Source organism: Salmo salar, chromosome ssa03 (genome assembly GCF_905237065.1).
Source record: "Salmo salar chromosome ssa03, Ssal_v3.1, whole genome shotgun sequence".
NCBI lineage: Eukaryota > Metazoa > Chordata > Actinopteri > Salmoniformes > Salmonidae > Salmo > Salmo salar.
The window spans coordinates 22,992,828-23,008,176 of record NC_059444.1 but is presented as its reverse complement, the minus strand read 5'-3'; the positions used below and the strand labels follow the sequence as shown (position 1 = coordinate 23,008,176).

Here is a 15,349-nt window from a genome sequence, read left to right as displayed (position 1 = left end):
ATAAAAAAGAAAAATGACAACATATAATTTATTCCTATAAAATTCTAGCCACACAGCGTGTTTTCTTCAGTGCAGATTCACAAAAAAGTCTAATTCACGATCATTATCAAACCTCAAGTGCTCACAACAGATGTTTTTGTCTGGGTGTTGTTAGCTAAATCAAACATCTAAAGTAGCGTAGTCTGATGACTTTTGATCAAGTTCATATCACATATCTGACCCCATTTTACTTTGTGTGGGTTCATTCTCAGCAGCTCAACCAAGAATCCAACAAAACTATCCCTCTCAAGTTTTGATCTGAAAAGCCAGAAGAGAAGAGGGGATTCTGACACGTGTTAAACTGACCCCTTGCCGCTGCAGTGTCTTTTCACCTTAATCTGTTTTGAAATATAGAGCAGATTTCCATTACACAGCCACGTTGTTGGCATTCCGGCCTGGTTGTGCTGGATTATAGTGCACGGAAGCCGGAATGGGGCGGGCCCCGATATGACGACAGAGTTGAGTCCAAAGACCAAGCCAGTCCAAGCTCGGGTGGAGTAGGCCTACTCTACCTGTCAGGGCACCAAGTTCACGGTCCACTGATCAGCCATGTCAGCACATCTACCAGCTAGCCTATATATTCTCAGTGGAAAATGGATCTGACTCATAGTACAGGTACTACAAAATGGAAAAGACAGTGAGGGAGGTTTGCTTTGTTTTTTTTAGATGAACAAATGGCCTATTCTGTTTAATAGGCCTCTAATGCTATAGTGTCTTCCTTCCTGTTGTCAATTTTTCCACACTTCGCTGCCAAGGAACACTTGAAACAATACCCGAATGTTGCTGCCATGCAAGTCTTCTCTTGTTCGGAAGGGCTCTTTCGAGGTGTCTCAGGTGGAGAATGTTCAGCCCTTCTGCATTGGGCAAACGCAATGGAGTTATCAGTCCAAATAAAACTCTCCCAGTGCTGAAATTGATTTGGCTAAAGGTGTAATAGGAATGTATTTGTTGATGGATCATTAAGTCAAATTATCTTGAAGTGTTTTTGTGATTCCTAACACACACTTTGAGTAATGACTTTCAAACGAACAAGATGTAGGCTACAAATAGTGGTGTGTTAGATGGAGTCCAAGTTGCTGCTATCTGTCAAATGTAGATAGATGAACACCTATTTGTAGATGACTGTAAATAAAACCATGCTACTATGATGTGGTATCAGGTCACCCACTTAAAAAGCTTGCATAGAAAGGTGACTGACTTATATGATTGCACTGAAAATCAATGCAGTTGATATACCATATGGTTGGAGTGTTAAACTGTTTAACCAAGTAATTAGGTCTGTTAGGTTAATCAATAACTGAGTCTCATTTGATTTTTACAGTCAGGTCCTCTAAGACCAGTGCAAAAGACCACTGGTCAGAGACCATATTCATAAAGCGTCTCAGAGTAGAAGTGCTGATCTAGGATCAGTTTTGCCGTTTACATCATAATGAGTAAGATGACATAGACAGCGGGGACTTGATCCTCCTACTCAGAGAGGCTTTGTGAATACGGCCCAGATGTTTGAAATGTGCATTGTAACTCTCATGATGACAAACAGACTCCACTGTTCTCTGCTGTTCCAGGTGCAAGTGCAACGGCCATGCGAGTGAGTGTGCGAAAAACAACGGTTTCGGCAAGCCGGTTTGCAACTGCAAGCACAACACAGAGGGCGATGACTGCAATGTGTGCAAGCCGTTCTACAAAGACCGTCCCTGGAGGAGAGCTACAGCCAATAACCCTAACGAGTGTCTGCGTAAGTCAGTCCCTTGCCATCCCAAATGGTACCCTATTCCCTATGTAGTGCACCACTTTTGACCAGAGCTCTATGGACTCTAGTCAGGGGCCCTGGTCAAAAGTAGTGCACTACATAGGGAATAAGATACTATTTGGGACACAGCCCAAGAGATGAGCGTCTGCGTAAATCCCATAGCAAGAGATCCTTCCTGTTTCTGTGCAGGCCGGGCAGACATTCATATCATACTGCAAATGCATAACTCATCCGGTTCAGAACAGTCCACACCACACTTCACACACCCACTTCCACACCCACCTCAATCTGCTTCAGGCCACATAATCTGCCATTTAGGGGAAAGTATGCCTGATATGTGAAATGTGCCAAATGAAATGCCCCACCCTTTAATGCAGGGAAGATTCAGTATGATATTGATGTTCCATATATGTATGTGTTTCTACCACCACCTCTCACATATACATTGAACCCATCATACGTTGTCCCTAAAATGTTATGGGCTTGTTTACCAAAGCCTGGTATGTAAAATATGCTTTTCCCACTCTGAAATCCGACAGTTTAAATTCTACTGCTTCCTCCCTAATATACACATACATTGATCTCACGCACACAAAAACTAATGGCAACTTTTTCCGGTGGTCCCAGCGTGCAACTGTAATGGCAAGAGTGCAGAGTGCTACTTCGACCCTGAGCTGTACCGTGCCACCAGCCACGGAGGACACTGCCGCAACTGTGCCGACTACACAGACGGGCCCAACTGTGAGCGCTGCCTGGACAACTACTACAGAGACACATCTGGCACCCGCTGCCTGCCCTGCAGCTGCAACCCAGTAGGTAAGTGTCTGGAGTCTATACCAATAAATCCTTATGTGCATCCAAAATGGCACTCTATTCCCTACATAGTGCACTACTTTTGACCAGAGTGCTATAGGCCCTGGTCAAAAGTTGTGCACTACATAGGGAATAGGGTGCCATTTGGGATGTAGACGTACTGTTTCTATTGGGGTTAAAGGATAAGTCCAGTATGAAGCCAGGCTTTGTTGTGAAGGGACTGCCCTTGGTGCTGTTTTATGGGATTCAGCGACGAACCACAAGTCTTAATTAGGGCTGGGAATTGCAAGGGACCTCACAATACGATACTATCACGATACTTAGGTGCCGATACAATATGTGTTGCGATTTGATACTGACATTTTATTGTAATTTGATGTTCCAAACATATTGCTCCTTTGTCTCTCTGCTGCAGAGAGACAAAAGAGAGGGTGAGAATTTGTTTTGATCAGTAATGGAAATAAAAGACCTGGAGAACATGTTGACTATTTAAAATGAAGATGGAGAACAAGCTATAGGATGAAAAACGACAGCGTTTTCATACATCCTCTGCTTTGTAACCTCGTATGCTACCATTATTGTGCGATGTGTAACCTAATGAAAACCACTGCAAAACGCATGTGACATCGATACTGCTTTAGCTGCCAATACGGGTTATTAGAACAAGACTGTCCGCATGTGGTGTGAATGATCTATGCTCTTAAAACATGATTGTCTGCATGTGTGTTAGAGGTCAACCGATTAATCGGCATGGCCGATTTAATTAAGGTCGATTTCAAGTTTTCATAACAATCGGTAATCAGCCTTTTTGGATGCCGATTACATTGCAATCCATGAGGAAACTGTGTGGCAGGCTGACCACCTGTTATGCAAGTGCAGTGTCAAAAGGACCTTGTGGCTGCAATGAGCCAAGGTAAGTTGCTAGCTAGCATTAAACTTATCTTAACTATCAATCTTAACATAGTCACTAGTTAACTACACATGGTTGATGATATTACTAGGTTAACTTGCTTGTCCTGCGTTGCATATAATCAATGCGGTGCATGTTAATTTCTCATCCAATCACAGCCTACTTCAACTTTGCCAAACGGGTGATGATTTAACAAAAGCGCATTCATTGCACAAATGTACCTAACCATAAACATCAATGCCTTTATTAAAATCAGTACACAGAAGTATATTTTTTTTAAACCTGCATATTTAGTTAAAATAAATGCATGTTAGCAGGCAATATTAACTAGGATAATTATGTCACTTCTCTTGCATTCAGTGCAAGCAGAGTCAGTGTATATGTAACAGTTTGGGCCGCCTGTCTCGTTGCAAACTGTGTTTCTTCCTAAGAAAGTCCATAATTAATTTGACTGAATTTTACATAATTATCACATAACATTGAAGGTTGTGCAATGTAACAGCAATATTTAGACTTCGTGTTGCCACCCGTTCGATAAAATACAGAACGGTTCTGTATTTCATTGAAAGAATAAACATTTGGTTTTCGAAATGATAGTTTCTGGATTTGACCATATTAATGACCTAAGGCTCGTATTACTGTGTTTTTATTATATTATAATTAAGTCTATGATTTGATATTTGAAGGAGCAGTCTGACTGAGCGGTGAGCATTCAAACAGCACTTTACTGCGTTTGCGAGCAGCTCTTAGCAATGCTTGATTCACCGCGCTGTTTATGACTTCAAGCCTATCAACTCCCGAGATTAGGCTGGTAATACTAAAGTGCCTATAAGAACATCCAATAGTCAAAGGTAAATGAAATACAAATGGTATAGAGAGAAATAGTTGACGCATCATAATTCCTATAACTACAACCTAAAACTTATTTTGCTGGGAATATTACAGAAGTGGGAATATTGAACCACCAGCTTTCATATGTTCTCATGTTCTGAGCAAGGAACTTAAACGTTAGCTTTTTTACATGGCACATATTGCACTTTTACTTTCTTCTCCTACACTGTGTTTTTGCATTATTTGAACCAAATTGAACATGTTTCATTATTTATTTGAGACTAAATAGATTTTATTTATGTATTATATTAAGTTAAAATAAAAGGGTTCATTGTTCATTCAGTATTGTTGTAATTGTCATTATTACAAATATATATAAAAACTGGCCGATTTAATCGGTACCGGCTTTTTTTGGTCTTCCAATAATCGGTATCGGCGTTGAAAAATCCTAGTCGGTCGACCTCTGTGTGTAGCAGTGTGCTGAAATGTTTGAACTGAGGTTGGTCTGTGCTTCTATTTCCTCTCTACTGCCAGGCTCTCTGGCCACTCAGTGTGACAACACGGGACGCTGCAGCTGTAAACCAGGTGTGATGGGGGACAAGTGTGACCGCTGCCAACCTGGCTTTCACACATTGACCGAAGCAGGCTGCAGGTAAAAACCAGCATTAACAAGCCAATCACTCTTACCAGCCACTCGGCATGTCATATTTATCTTTTTACTGCTCCAGATCAAACAATCTTAACGTTTTATTATGGTTCCTTCTAATGTATTTATCGTTTGCGCTTCATGTGTTTATTTGGGAGTGAGATGGAGCCTGTCAATTTTAGGGTGTATCCCAAATATATATTTTTTTAATGTAACCTTTATTTAACTTGGTAAGTCAGTTAAGAACAAATTGTTATTTACAATGACGGCCTACTCTAGCCAAACCTGGACGACGCTGGGCCAATTGTGTGCCGCCCTATCACAGCCGGATGTGATACATCCTGGATTCGAACCAGGGACTGTAGTGACGCCTCTTGTACTGAGATGCTGTGCCACTCGGGACCCTACTCCCAATATAGCGCACTACTTTTGACCAGGGCTCTGTTCATAAGTAGTGCACTATAGAGGGAATAGGATACCATTTTGGATGCAGTTTAGAGTTCTGCGCCAGGCCAGCAATTGTCCTTTTACTTTATTTAAGGAAATAAACAGGCTCGCAGCACGTCTGCTTTAGATGGTGGCTGTCTGACCCATGCTGTTAATGTGAGTGGCTCTGCTTCCCCTCTCCCCTCCATCTTCCCTCTGCTATCCAGACCTTGCTCCTGTAACCCTTCCGGAAGCACACAGGAGTGTGATGTCCAGACAGGCCGTTGCCAGTGCAAGGACAACGTGGAGGGCTTCAGCTGTGACAGGTCAGCGTCAGACCTACTCGCTCTCTCCACCACAGGGATTCATTACACAGACACACACACAACACAGAGAGACAGCACACACACAAACATGATGTCCTTATACCAAAAAGATACTCTAACAAGGTGTGTTTTCAGTTAGGAATGTCTTTTGTCTGGGAATATTTATGGGTTTAGAGTGAAACAGGGTTACAAAAGACTCACTTAGGCAGTGAGATACGAGTTGGCTCCATTCAGCTTTTGCAACACAGTTTACAGTATTGTTCATTGGGGAGGTAAACTGTTTTAAAGGTACTTTGCTTTGCAGCATTTCAGCTCCACTTCTGTTATCACATCCTTATGTTGAACTACAGATGTTTAAAAGCAGCCCCTGACACACAGAAACACAGGAGAGTACCCCTCTCAGTGAAAGAATGCTCTGTATGTGTGCAAAATGGAATTAGACCGGCCACATGGTTCCCCTAGCAGCAAAGGAGAAAATAGCCCATAGATTGCTCACCCCTCCCCACTGAGTCAGACTGGCAGCCAGGCCTTCTATGGCTTCTCCCAAGCCCAGTCACCCAGCCAGTCACCGCTGGCTTGTTTGCTGCCTGGAACACTCTTCTCTCTGCCTTTGTGCAATGGCCACCACCTAACCCCATCTCACCCCTCTACCTCAGATCTCCCACCCCCAAAAACAGCACCTTTCCCCTCCACAGCCCCAGCTCCACAGACGCCGGTGGGTGAAATTCCTCCCAGCCACCCAGCTGGGCCACAGATGGAATGAATGATCCCCCCCCCCGTGTAGGTTTGTCCCAAATAGCACCCTATTCCCTATAATGTGGCCTGGTCAAAAGTAGTGCACCATATAAGGAATAGGATGCCATTTGGCACACTACAGTTTGTCAGATGCTGCATGGTCACTCACAACAAGAGACTGAAATTACAGACCGGTGTTTGTCTGTCTGCCTTTTAGGCGACAGCAGTTTCACAGTCTAATAAATTGTCATTCTCCCTGGCTGTCATTCGATTAAAATGCGTTGACAGATTAATCTCTGTTGAAATGTATACCCATATCATATGAGGACTCGAAAGGCAATGTAGGACTCATTATAGAATATAAGCTACGTCTCAAACTGAATGTCAATAGTTTCACATACAGTGCCTTCAGAAAGTATTCATACTCCTTGGCTACATAAGTATTCACACCCCTGAGTCAATACATGTCATAATCACCTTTGGTCGCGATTACACCTGTGAGTCTTTCTGGGTAAGTCTCGGTGAGCATTTCACACCTGGATTGTACCATATTTGCAAATGTATTTTTTTTTAATTCTTCGAGCTCTGTGAAGTTGGGTGTTGATCGTTGCTAGACGGCCATTTTCAAGTCTTGCCATAGATTTTCAAGTACATTTAAGTCAAAACTGTAACTCGGCCACTCGGGAACATTCAATGTTTTGGTAAGCAACTCCAGTGTGTATTTGGCCTTGTGTTTTAGGTTATTGTCCTGCTGAAAGGTGAATTCATCTCCCTGTGTCTGGTGGAAAGCAGACTGAACCAGGTTTTCCTCTAGGATTCTGCCTGTGCTTAGCTCCATTCAGTTTCTTTTTTATCCTGAAAACTCCCTAGTCCTTAACTATTACAAGCATACCCATAACATGATGCAGCCACCACTATGCTTGAAAATATGGAGAGTGGTACTCAGTACTGTGTTGTATTGGATTTTCCCCAAACATTACTTTGTATTCAGGACAAAAACTGAATTGCTCTGCCACATTTCTTTGCAGTATTACTTTGGTGCTTTGTTGCAAACAGGATTCATGTTTTGGAATATTTTATTCTGTACAGGCTTCCTTCTTTTCACTCTGTCAATTAGGTTAGTATTGTTGTGTAACTACAATATTGTTGTTGCGCCATCCTCAGTTTTCTCCTATCACAGCCATTAAACTCTTAACTGTTTTAAAGTTACCGTTGGCCTCATGGTGAAGTCCCTGAGTTGTTTCCTTCATCGCCGGCGACTGAGTTAGGAAGGACGCCTGTAACTTTGTAGTGACTGGGTGTATTAATACACTATCCAAAGTGTAATTAATAACTTCACCATGCTCAAAGGGATATTCAATGTCTTCTTTTTTACATTTTTAGCCGTCTTCCAATGAGTACCCTTCTTTGCAAGGTATTGCAAAACCTCCCTGTTCTTTGTGGTTGCGTTTGTGTTTGAAATACACTGCTCGACTGAGGGACCTTGTAATTATCTGTATGTGTGGGGTACAGAGATGAGGTAGTCATTCAGAAATCATGTTAAAAACAATTATTGCACACAGAGTGAGTCCATGCAACTTATTACGTGACTTAAGCACATTTTTACTCCTGAACTTGTTTAGGCTTACCATAACAAAGGGGTTGAATACTTATTGACACAAGACAGTTCAGCTTTTCATTTGTAATAAAACATTTAAAAAATCCACTTTGACGTTATGTTGTATTGTGTGTAGGCCAGTGACACAGAATCTCAATTTAACACATTTTAAATTCAGGCTGTAACACAACAAAATGTAGAAAAAGTCAAGGGGTGTGAATACTTTCTGAAGGCACTGTTTCCAATCCTAAAACCTAATTTTACCTCAGTTTTATACTGTTCACTTTTTATAAAATCGATTGACTATATGTTGACTATCTATTTGCAGATTTAGACTTACCCATTGCGCATATCATTTTTTATGGACGTTGCAATTAAAAGGCTGTGGTTTATTTTAGGTGTAAGCTGGGCTACTTCAACATGGACCCGCAGAACCCTCAGGGTTGCACTCCGTGCTTCTGCTTCCAGCATTCCTCTGTCTGTGACAGCGCTGAAGGCTACAGCATTGACACAGTCTCCTCCACCTTCGACCGAGGTGAGCCCATACACACCTTTTCATTGTGGGCAGTTCTGGCTCGGACGAGGCTTACATTTTATTATGCTGGAGGAAGTTTCTAGAAATATTCCGAAAGTATACAGGTATTTGTGATGTAAAGTTATTTGATAGAATTGAATGTAACAAATTTGAAACCTGTTCCTAGATGATGAGCGGTGGACAGGCCAGCAGCGTGACGGCTCCAGTGTTTCAGTCCAGTGGTCCGCTGGTGGAGAGATCTCCCTCATCTCCGATGACTACTTCCCAATGTACTTTGTGGCTCCAGGTACTGTGTGACTGACACTAACTCAAAACGATTTGGGGTGAAAGATGCATTTAAAAAAAATTGTTTTACTATTTGAGGACTTCATTTAAGTGAGCCTATGGGGAAACCGTGTGATTGCCCCAAAGACCTATGGGAGATGGTGTCTTATCTAAATTGTGGCGACATTGTTGAAGTGATCCTAACAAGTATTTTTTTGTTATCTCATTACTGTAGAGAGGTTCCTGGGCAATCAGCTGCTGAGCTATGGCCAGAATCTCACCCTGAACTTCCGGGTGGACAGGAGAGACACACGCCTCTCAGCCGAGGATGTGGTTCTGGAGGGGGCTGGTCTCAGAGTGGCTGTGCCTCTCATTGCTCAGGGAAATGCCTATCCTGGAGAGAACATGCAGACGTTTGTGTTCAGGTGTGTGGAAATCATACAGACATAACCCAGAGATGTGTATAAAATACCAGCACAACAAAAGTTCATAATTTGAAGTTGGCTTTTTACAGCATATTCTGTTGTAATAACATAATTTAGAAATTGTTACAAAGCAAACGCATAAAGTTGTCGTATGTTATCTGATGTTGTGAATGCCCCACTAACTGTTTTTTTTCTTCCTGTCAGGCTCCACGACAGCACAGACTACCCCTGGAGGCCCACCCTCACTCACTCAGAGTTCCAGAAGCTTCTGCACAATCTGACGTCCATCAAGATCCGTGGCACCTACAGCGAGAGAAGTATGCGCTCACTCTTCCACCTCACCTCATTTCACTATGTAAACCATGCATACATCCTGGTTCAGGGCCTGTTTTCATAAAGCATCTCAGAGTAGGACTACTGATCTATGATCATGTTTCCCCTGTCCATATAATCTTATGTATTATGATCTAAAACTCAAGAAAACGGATCCTAGGTCAGCACTGCTACTTATAGACGCTTTATAAATATGGGCGTAGGACTACAGTAGTATCTGTCGAATTGGACCATGACAAGCGGCAAGTTGGTTAGGTCTAGCGAACTGATAAGTTTGAATTTCATGTCCTTTTATCAGTTGTGAGGACATCACGGAGAGGATGTTGAAACTCCAGCCTAGTCATTATATTAGTGCGCAGGTTATGGCAGATTTTTTTTTCTCATTTCCCCTAAAGACACAACGTGGTGGTGATTTACCCTGTTATTGAAGTCATCAGATCCTCTCAGAACAAATATCCGTATAACTCTAAGAACAAAGACATATAGTAATATTCAGTTATCCCACTACTTTAGACATGACCAGTGAGGTCTAATCAATGCGGTAAAAATTAAAAGCTGGGAGACAAGAATGTTGGTGGTCTGTATCTTTGATTCCATGGCACTTTGGTCACCGTTTCAGCCTAGTGGTCTTTCTTAAGACAAGATACGGATATGATCGAATCAGTGCTCATCGTTCCCCAGGTGCTGGTTACCTTGACGATGTGAAGCTGATCACGGCGAGGAGAGGTCCCGGGAGCCCGGCTCGCTGGGTAGAGAAGTGTACCTGCCCTCAAGGCTACGTGGGACAGCACTGTGAGAGGTGCGCCCTGGGATACAGGAAGAGCAGACCAGACCTGGGGCCCTTCAGTTCCTGTGACTCCTGCAACTGTAACGGACACAGTGACACGTGCAACCCCGACACAGGTCAGTGAGATGGCAGTGACAGGCTTGAGTCCCAAATGGCTCCCTATGTAGTGCACTACTTTAGAGCCGGGCCCATAGGGAAACGATAAAGCCCAGAGGACTAGAGGTTAGAGACAAGTCCTCAATCATCACATTGACTGGTTGGGTAAATGTCCCAGACAGGAGTCATGCCGTAGACTTGGGCCCCTGTGACTGTATTTGTATCTGCTTGGCGAATTGTGTCTGTGTTTGGAACCGTGGGGGGTTCAACATTAAATGTCCCCTTTATAGTACAGTGGAACAGAACAGAGAGTAACAGATCACACTGTCATCCAGTAATAACACACTGCTATAAAGAGATTTATCTGTGTGCCAAATGGTTTAAAACATGACTGATGGGCAGGCTACTCTCTCCTCATCTACTCTAAAGAGGTCTCTGGATGGAAAAATAGTGGGGCCCTTTAAACTCTCATCTTAGACTCCCCTCTGGTGGCGGCTAGAGGCATGACGTGTGTTTTTGACATGTCTGTTTGAAGGGATGTGTGACTGCCAACACAACACAGCTGGGCTCAGTTGTGAGAGGTGTAAAGACGGTTACTATGGAGACTCCACTGTGGGGAGTTCCAGCGACTGCAAGCCCTGCCCGTGCCCTGGAGGATCCACTTGTGCTGTTGTGCCCAAGACCAAGGAAGTTGTCTGCACCAACTGTCCTACTGGAACCACAGGTAATAATAAATGATTTGCTGTACACTTTTTTTATTCACAAAATATTAAAGTACACAGTTAAAAACATAAATAATTTTTCCAAATTGTGTGTAGTATTTACTTATTTCTTAATTTAGTTTAGAAGTTGTTGGTATGGAAGCTTTTATTCGATATTCATAATCACAACTATGAATTGCGTCTTTTCCGCAGGCAAGCGCTGCGAGCTGTGTGATGACGGTTTCTTCGGAGACCCCCTGGGGGAGAACGGGCAGGTGAGGGTCTGTCGGGCCTGTAAGTGTAGCGACAACATCGACCCCAACGCTGTGGGCAACTGTGACCGAGAGACCGGGGAGTGCCTCAAGTGTATCTACAACACAGACAGCTTCTTCTGTGACCGCTGCAAAGAGGGCTTCTATGGAAACCCTCTGGCCATCAACCCCAACGACAAGTGCAAAGGTAAGACGAGAAAATGACCAGCATGACTTTTGTGTGTGTGTGTGTGTGTGTGTGTGTGTGTGTGTGTGTGTGTGTGTGTGTGTGTGTGTGTGTGTGTGTGTGTGTGTGTGTGTGTGTGTGTGTGTGTGTGTGTGTGTGTGTGTGTGCTCAAGTTCCACATACTATACAGAGTGACTGATGTTGGCTGATGTGTTTATTGGTAGTAATGCGTGTCTCTTCCCCCTCCTGTGTTAATGGGTGTCTCTTCCCCCCCTCCTGTGTTAATGGGGGTCTCTTCCCCCCCCTCCTGTGTTAATGAGGGTCTCTTCCCCCCCTCCTGTGTTAATGGGTGTCTCTTCCCCCCTCCTGTGTTAATGGGGGTCTCTTCCCCCCCTCCTGTGTTAATGGGGGTCTCTTCCCCCCTCCTGTGTTAATGGGGGTCTCTTCCCCCCCTCCTGTGTTAATGGGGGTCTCTTCCCCCCTCCTGTGTTAATGGGGGTCTCTTCCCCCTCCTGTGTTAATGCGTGTCTCTTCCCCCCCTCCTGTGTTAATGCGTGTCTCTTCCCCCTCTTGTCCCCAAATAGACAGTGTTCTGTTCCATTGTACCGTGTGTACAGTTCAGATAGTTGTACTATACAGAGGTGACTGATTCTTGCTGTGTTAGCCATGGGTTTCTCTTGTCTCCCCTGTCCCCAGCCTGCTCCTGCTCTCCATATGGCACAGTGGACAGACAGACCAGCTGTCTACAGGTCACAGGCCAGTGCCAGTGTTTCCCCCACGTCACCAACAGGGACTGCAGCGCCTGTCAGCCTGGCTTCTTCAACCTGCGGAGTGGAACAGGCTGTGAACAGTCAGTAACAGTACCCACTTTGCCAACACCTCAATATGGATATTTAGTGGAAGTGTTTCTTAGTAGGAATAGAGGTCTATGAAGCTTTTACCTGTCTGATTTTGATCACTGTACCTCAACTGTTTATTTTCTTATTGGAAATAGAGGGCTGTAATACGCTATCTGTCGGATTTGGATCGCTGGTATGTTTCTAAATTGTAATGTGCCTTGACCTTCTTTGATATCATGACAGGTGCAACTGCAATCCTATTGGGTCCACCAACGGTCAGTGTGACATCGGTTCCGGTCAGTGTGAATGCCAGCCCGGCGTCACCGGTCAGCGCTGTGAACGTTGTGAGGTTAACTTCTTCGGATTCGGATTGTCAGGCTGCAAACGTACGCTTTCTCTTTCTTAAATCTCTTTAATCTCTCGTTAACATGATGAAACTCTGAGAATGCGTCTTAATGAGCCATGCAGCTATATTACTTCAGTAGGTTGTGACATGGTCTAATGGGAAGAGAACATCATCATAACCTGAAGACTGTCTGACTGGATTTATTGTCATATCTTTTCAACCTCTGCTCTGAAATCACACTTATGTTTCAAGAGCCTCCTTCATTTTGGCCAGTTTCTCATCTCTCTTTATTTTTCGTCTTCTCTAGCGTGCGACTGTGACCCAGAGGGCTCCTCGACGGCCCAGTGTAAGGAAGATGGCCGCTGTGCGTGCCTTCCAGGCTTTGTGGGAGCCAGGTGTGACATGTGTGAGGAGAACTACTTCTACAACCGTTCTACTCCCGGCTGCCAGCAGTGTCCGTCCTGTTACTCCCTCGTCAGAGACAAGGTAAAGAATCTTGGTGTTTTCGTCAGTGGATTGATTATCTTGTCAAAGTTGAGTTGTATCACACCATCTCTTCTCCGTCCTTTCCAGTCTCTCCACTGTCTCTGTCCAATAAACTTCAAATATCCTTAAAATATATATTTAATAAAGTTGAGTGTGCTTAACATGTCTGTACAGCTGCATAGGAACCCACTCTAAGCTTGTGGTTTTACTCTTACGTAGGTGAACCAGCAGAGACAGAAGCTGCATGATCTGCAGACTTTGATTGACAACCTGGGCTCCACGTCAGAGACTGTGAGTGACAAGGCGTTTGAGGACCGACTGAAGGAGGCAGAGAAATCCATCATGGACCTACTGGATGAGGCTCAGACCAGCAAAGGTGCAAGCCTTGACCCTTTCAGGGATTTTATGATATTTACATGTAATGTCTCGCTTGCTTGAAGAGATGCTGTTCTATTCATTAGCCATTAGATGAAATTGATCATGTGAATTTTTTAGGACGTAATGGGTCAATCAAACAAACGTTATTGTCCCGAGAGGGGAATTTGATGGTGTCACTAGGTTGAAACAATGCTGTTCTTGTCAACTAGAATTAGATCAAATGAATCATGAATTTGTGGAGTTTAAAAAAAAAAAAAATTTATTGAAAGATTTAGGCGGGGATTAAACCCCGGTCTCCGGGGCCGTACATGTACATATATAAACTCAGTAAAAAAAAACGAAACGTCCCTTTTTCAGGACCCTGTCTTTCAAAGATAATTGCTAAAAATCCAAATAACTTCACAGATCTTCATTGTAAAGGGTTTAAACACTGTTTTCCATGCTTGTTCAATGAACCATAAACAATTAATGAACATGCACCTGTGGAACGGTCGTTAAGACACTAACAGCTTACAGACGGTAGGCGATGAAGGTCACAGTTATGGAAACTTAGGACACTAAAGAGGCCTTTCTACTGACTCTGAAAAACACCAAAAGAAAGATACCCACGGTCCCTGCTCATCTGCGTGAACGTGCCTTAGGCATGCTGCAAGGAGGCATGAGGACTGCAGATGTGGCCAGGGCAATAAATTGCAATGTCCGTACTGTTAGACGCCTAAGACAGCGCTACAGGGCAGACCACGTGTAACAACACCTGCACAGGATCGGTACATCCAAACATCACACCTGCGGGACAGGTACAGAGGCTGGACTGAGGGCTTGTAGGCCTGTTGTAAGGCAGGTCCTCACCAGACATCACCGGCAACAACGTCGCCTATGGACACAAACCCGTCGCTGGACCAGACAGGACTGGCAAAAAGTGCTCTTCGCTGACGAGTTGTGGTTTTGTCTCACCAGGGGTGATGGTCGGATTCGCGTTTATCGTCGAAGGAATGAGCGTTACAGCGAGGCCTGTACTCTGGAGCGGGATCAATTTGGAGGTGGAGGGGGCTGTGTGTCACAGCATCATCGGACTGAGCTTGTTGTCATTGCAGGCAATCTCAACGCTGTGCGTTACAGGGAAGACATCCTCCTCCCTCATGCGGTACCCTTCCTGTAGGGTCATCCTGACATGACCCTCCAGCATGACAATGCCACCAGCCATACTGCTCGTTCTGTGCGTGATTTCCTGCAAGACAGGATGTCAGTGTTCTGCCATGGCCAGCGAAGAGCCAGGATCTCAATCCCATTGAGCACGTCGGGACCTGTTGGATCGGAGGGTGAGGGCTAGGGCCGTTCCCCCCAGAAATTTCTGGGAACTTGCAGGTGCCTTGGTGGAAGAGTGGGGTAACATCTCACAAGAACTGGCAAATCTGTTGCAGTCCATGCGGAGGAGATGCACTGCAGTACTTAATGCAGCTGGTGGCCACACCAGATACTGACTGTTACTTTTGATTTTGACCCCCCCCCCCTTTGTTCAGGGACACATTATTCCATTTCTGATAGCCACGTGTCTGTGGAACTTGTTCAGTTTATGTCTGTTGTTGAATCTTATGTTCATACAAATGTTTACATATGTTAAGTTTGCTGAAAATAAACGCAGTTGACA

At 44.1% G+C, this 15,349-nt stretch overlaps 1 protein-coding gene across 1 annotated transcript in view; it reads left to right on the top strand.

The window, feature by feature from the left end:
- Positions 1–15,349, top strand: part of LOC106599430 (laminin subunit gamma-1) — a 75,774-nt gene that overhangs the window by 51,981 nt on the left and 8,444 nt on the right. The window contains exons 4-18 of the mRNA XM_014190665.2: positions 1,605–1,774; positions 2,417–2,605; positions 4,878–4,995; positions 5,643–5,741; positions 8,472–8,608; positions 8,775–8,894; positions 9,108–9,297; positions 9,502–9,614; positions 10,312–10,533; positions 11,049–11,237; positions 11,428–11,673; positions 12,349–12,502; positions 12,735–12,877; positions 13,145–13,323; positions 13,543–13,699. Of these exons, the coding sequence (XP_014046140.2) occupies positions 1,605–1,774; positions 2,417–2,605; positions 4,878–4,995; positions 5,643–5,741; positions 8,472–8,608; positions 8,775–8,894; positions 9,108–9,297; positions 9,502–9,614; positions 10,312–10,533; positions 11,049–11,237; positions 11,428–11,673; positions 12,349–12,502; positions 12,735–12,877; positions 13,145–13,323; positions 13,543–13,699 (2,426 nt within the window). The remainder of the gene's footprint in view (positions 1–1,604; positions 1,775–2,416; positions 2,606–4,877; positions 4,996–5,642; positions 5,742–8,471; positions 8,609–8,774; positions 8,895–9,107; positions 9,298–9,501; positions 9,615–10,311; positions 10,534–11,048; positions 11,238–11,427; positions 11,674–12,348; positions 12,503–12,734; positions 12,878–13,144; positions 13,324–13,542; positions 13,700–15,349) is intronic.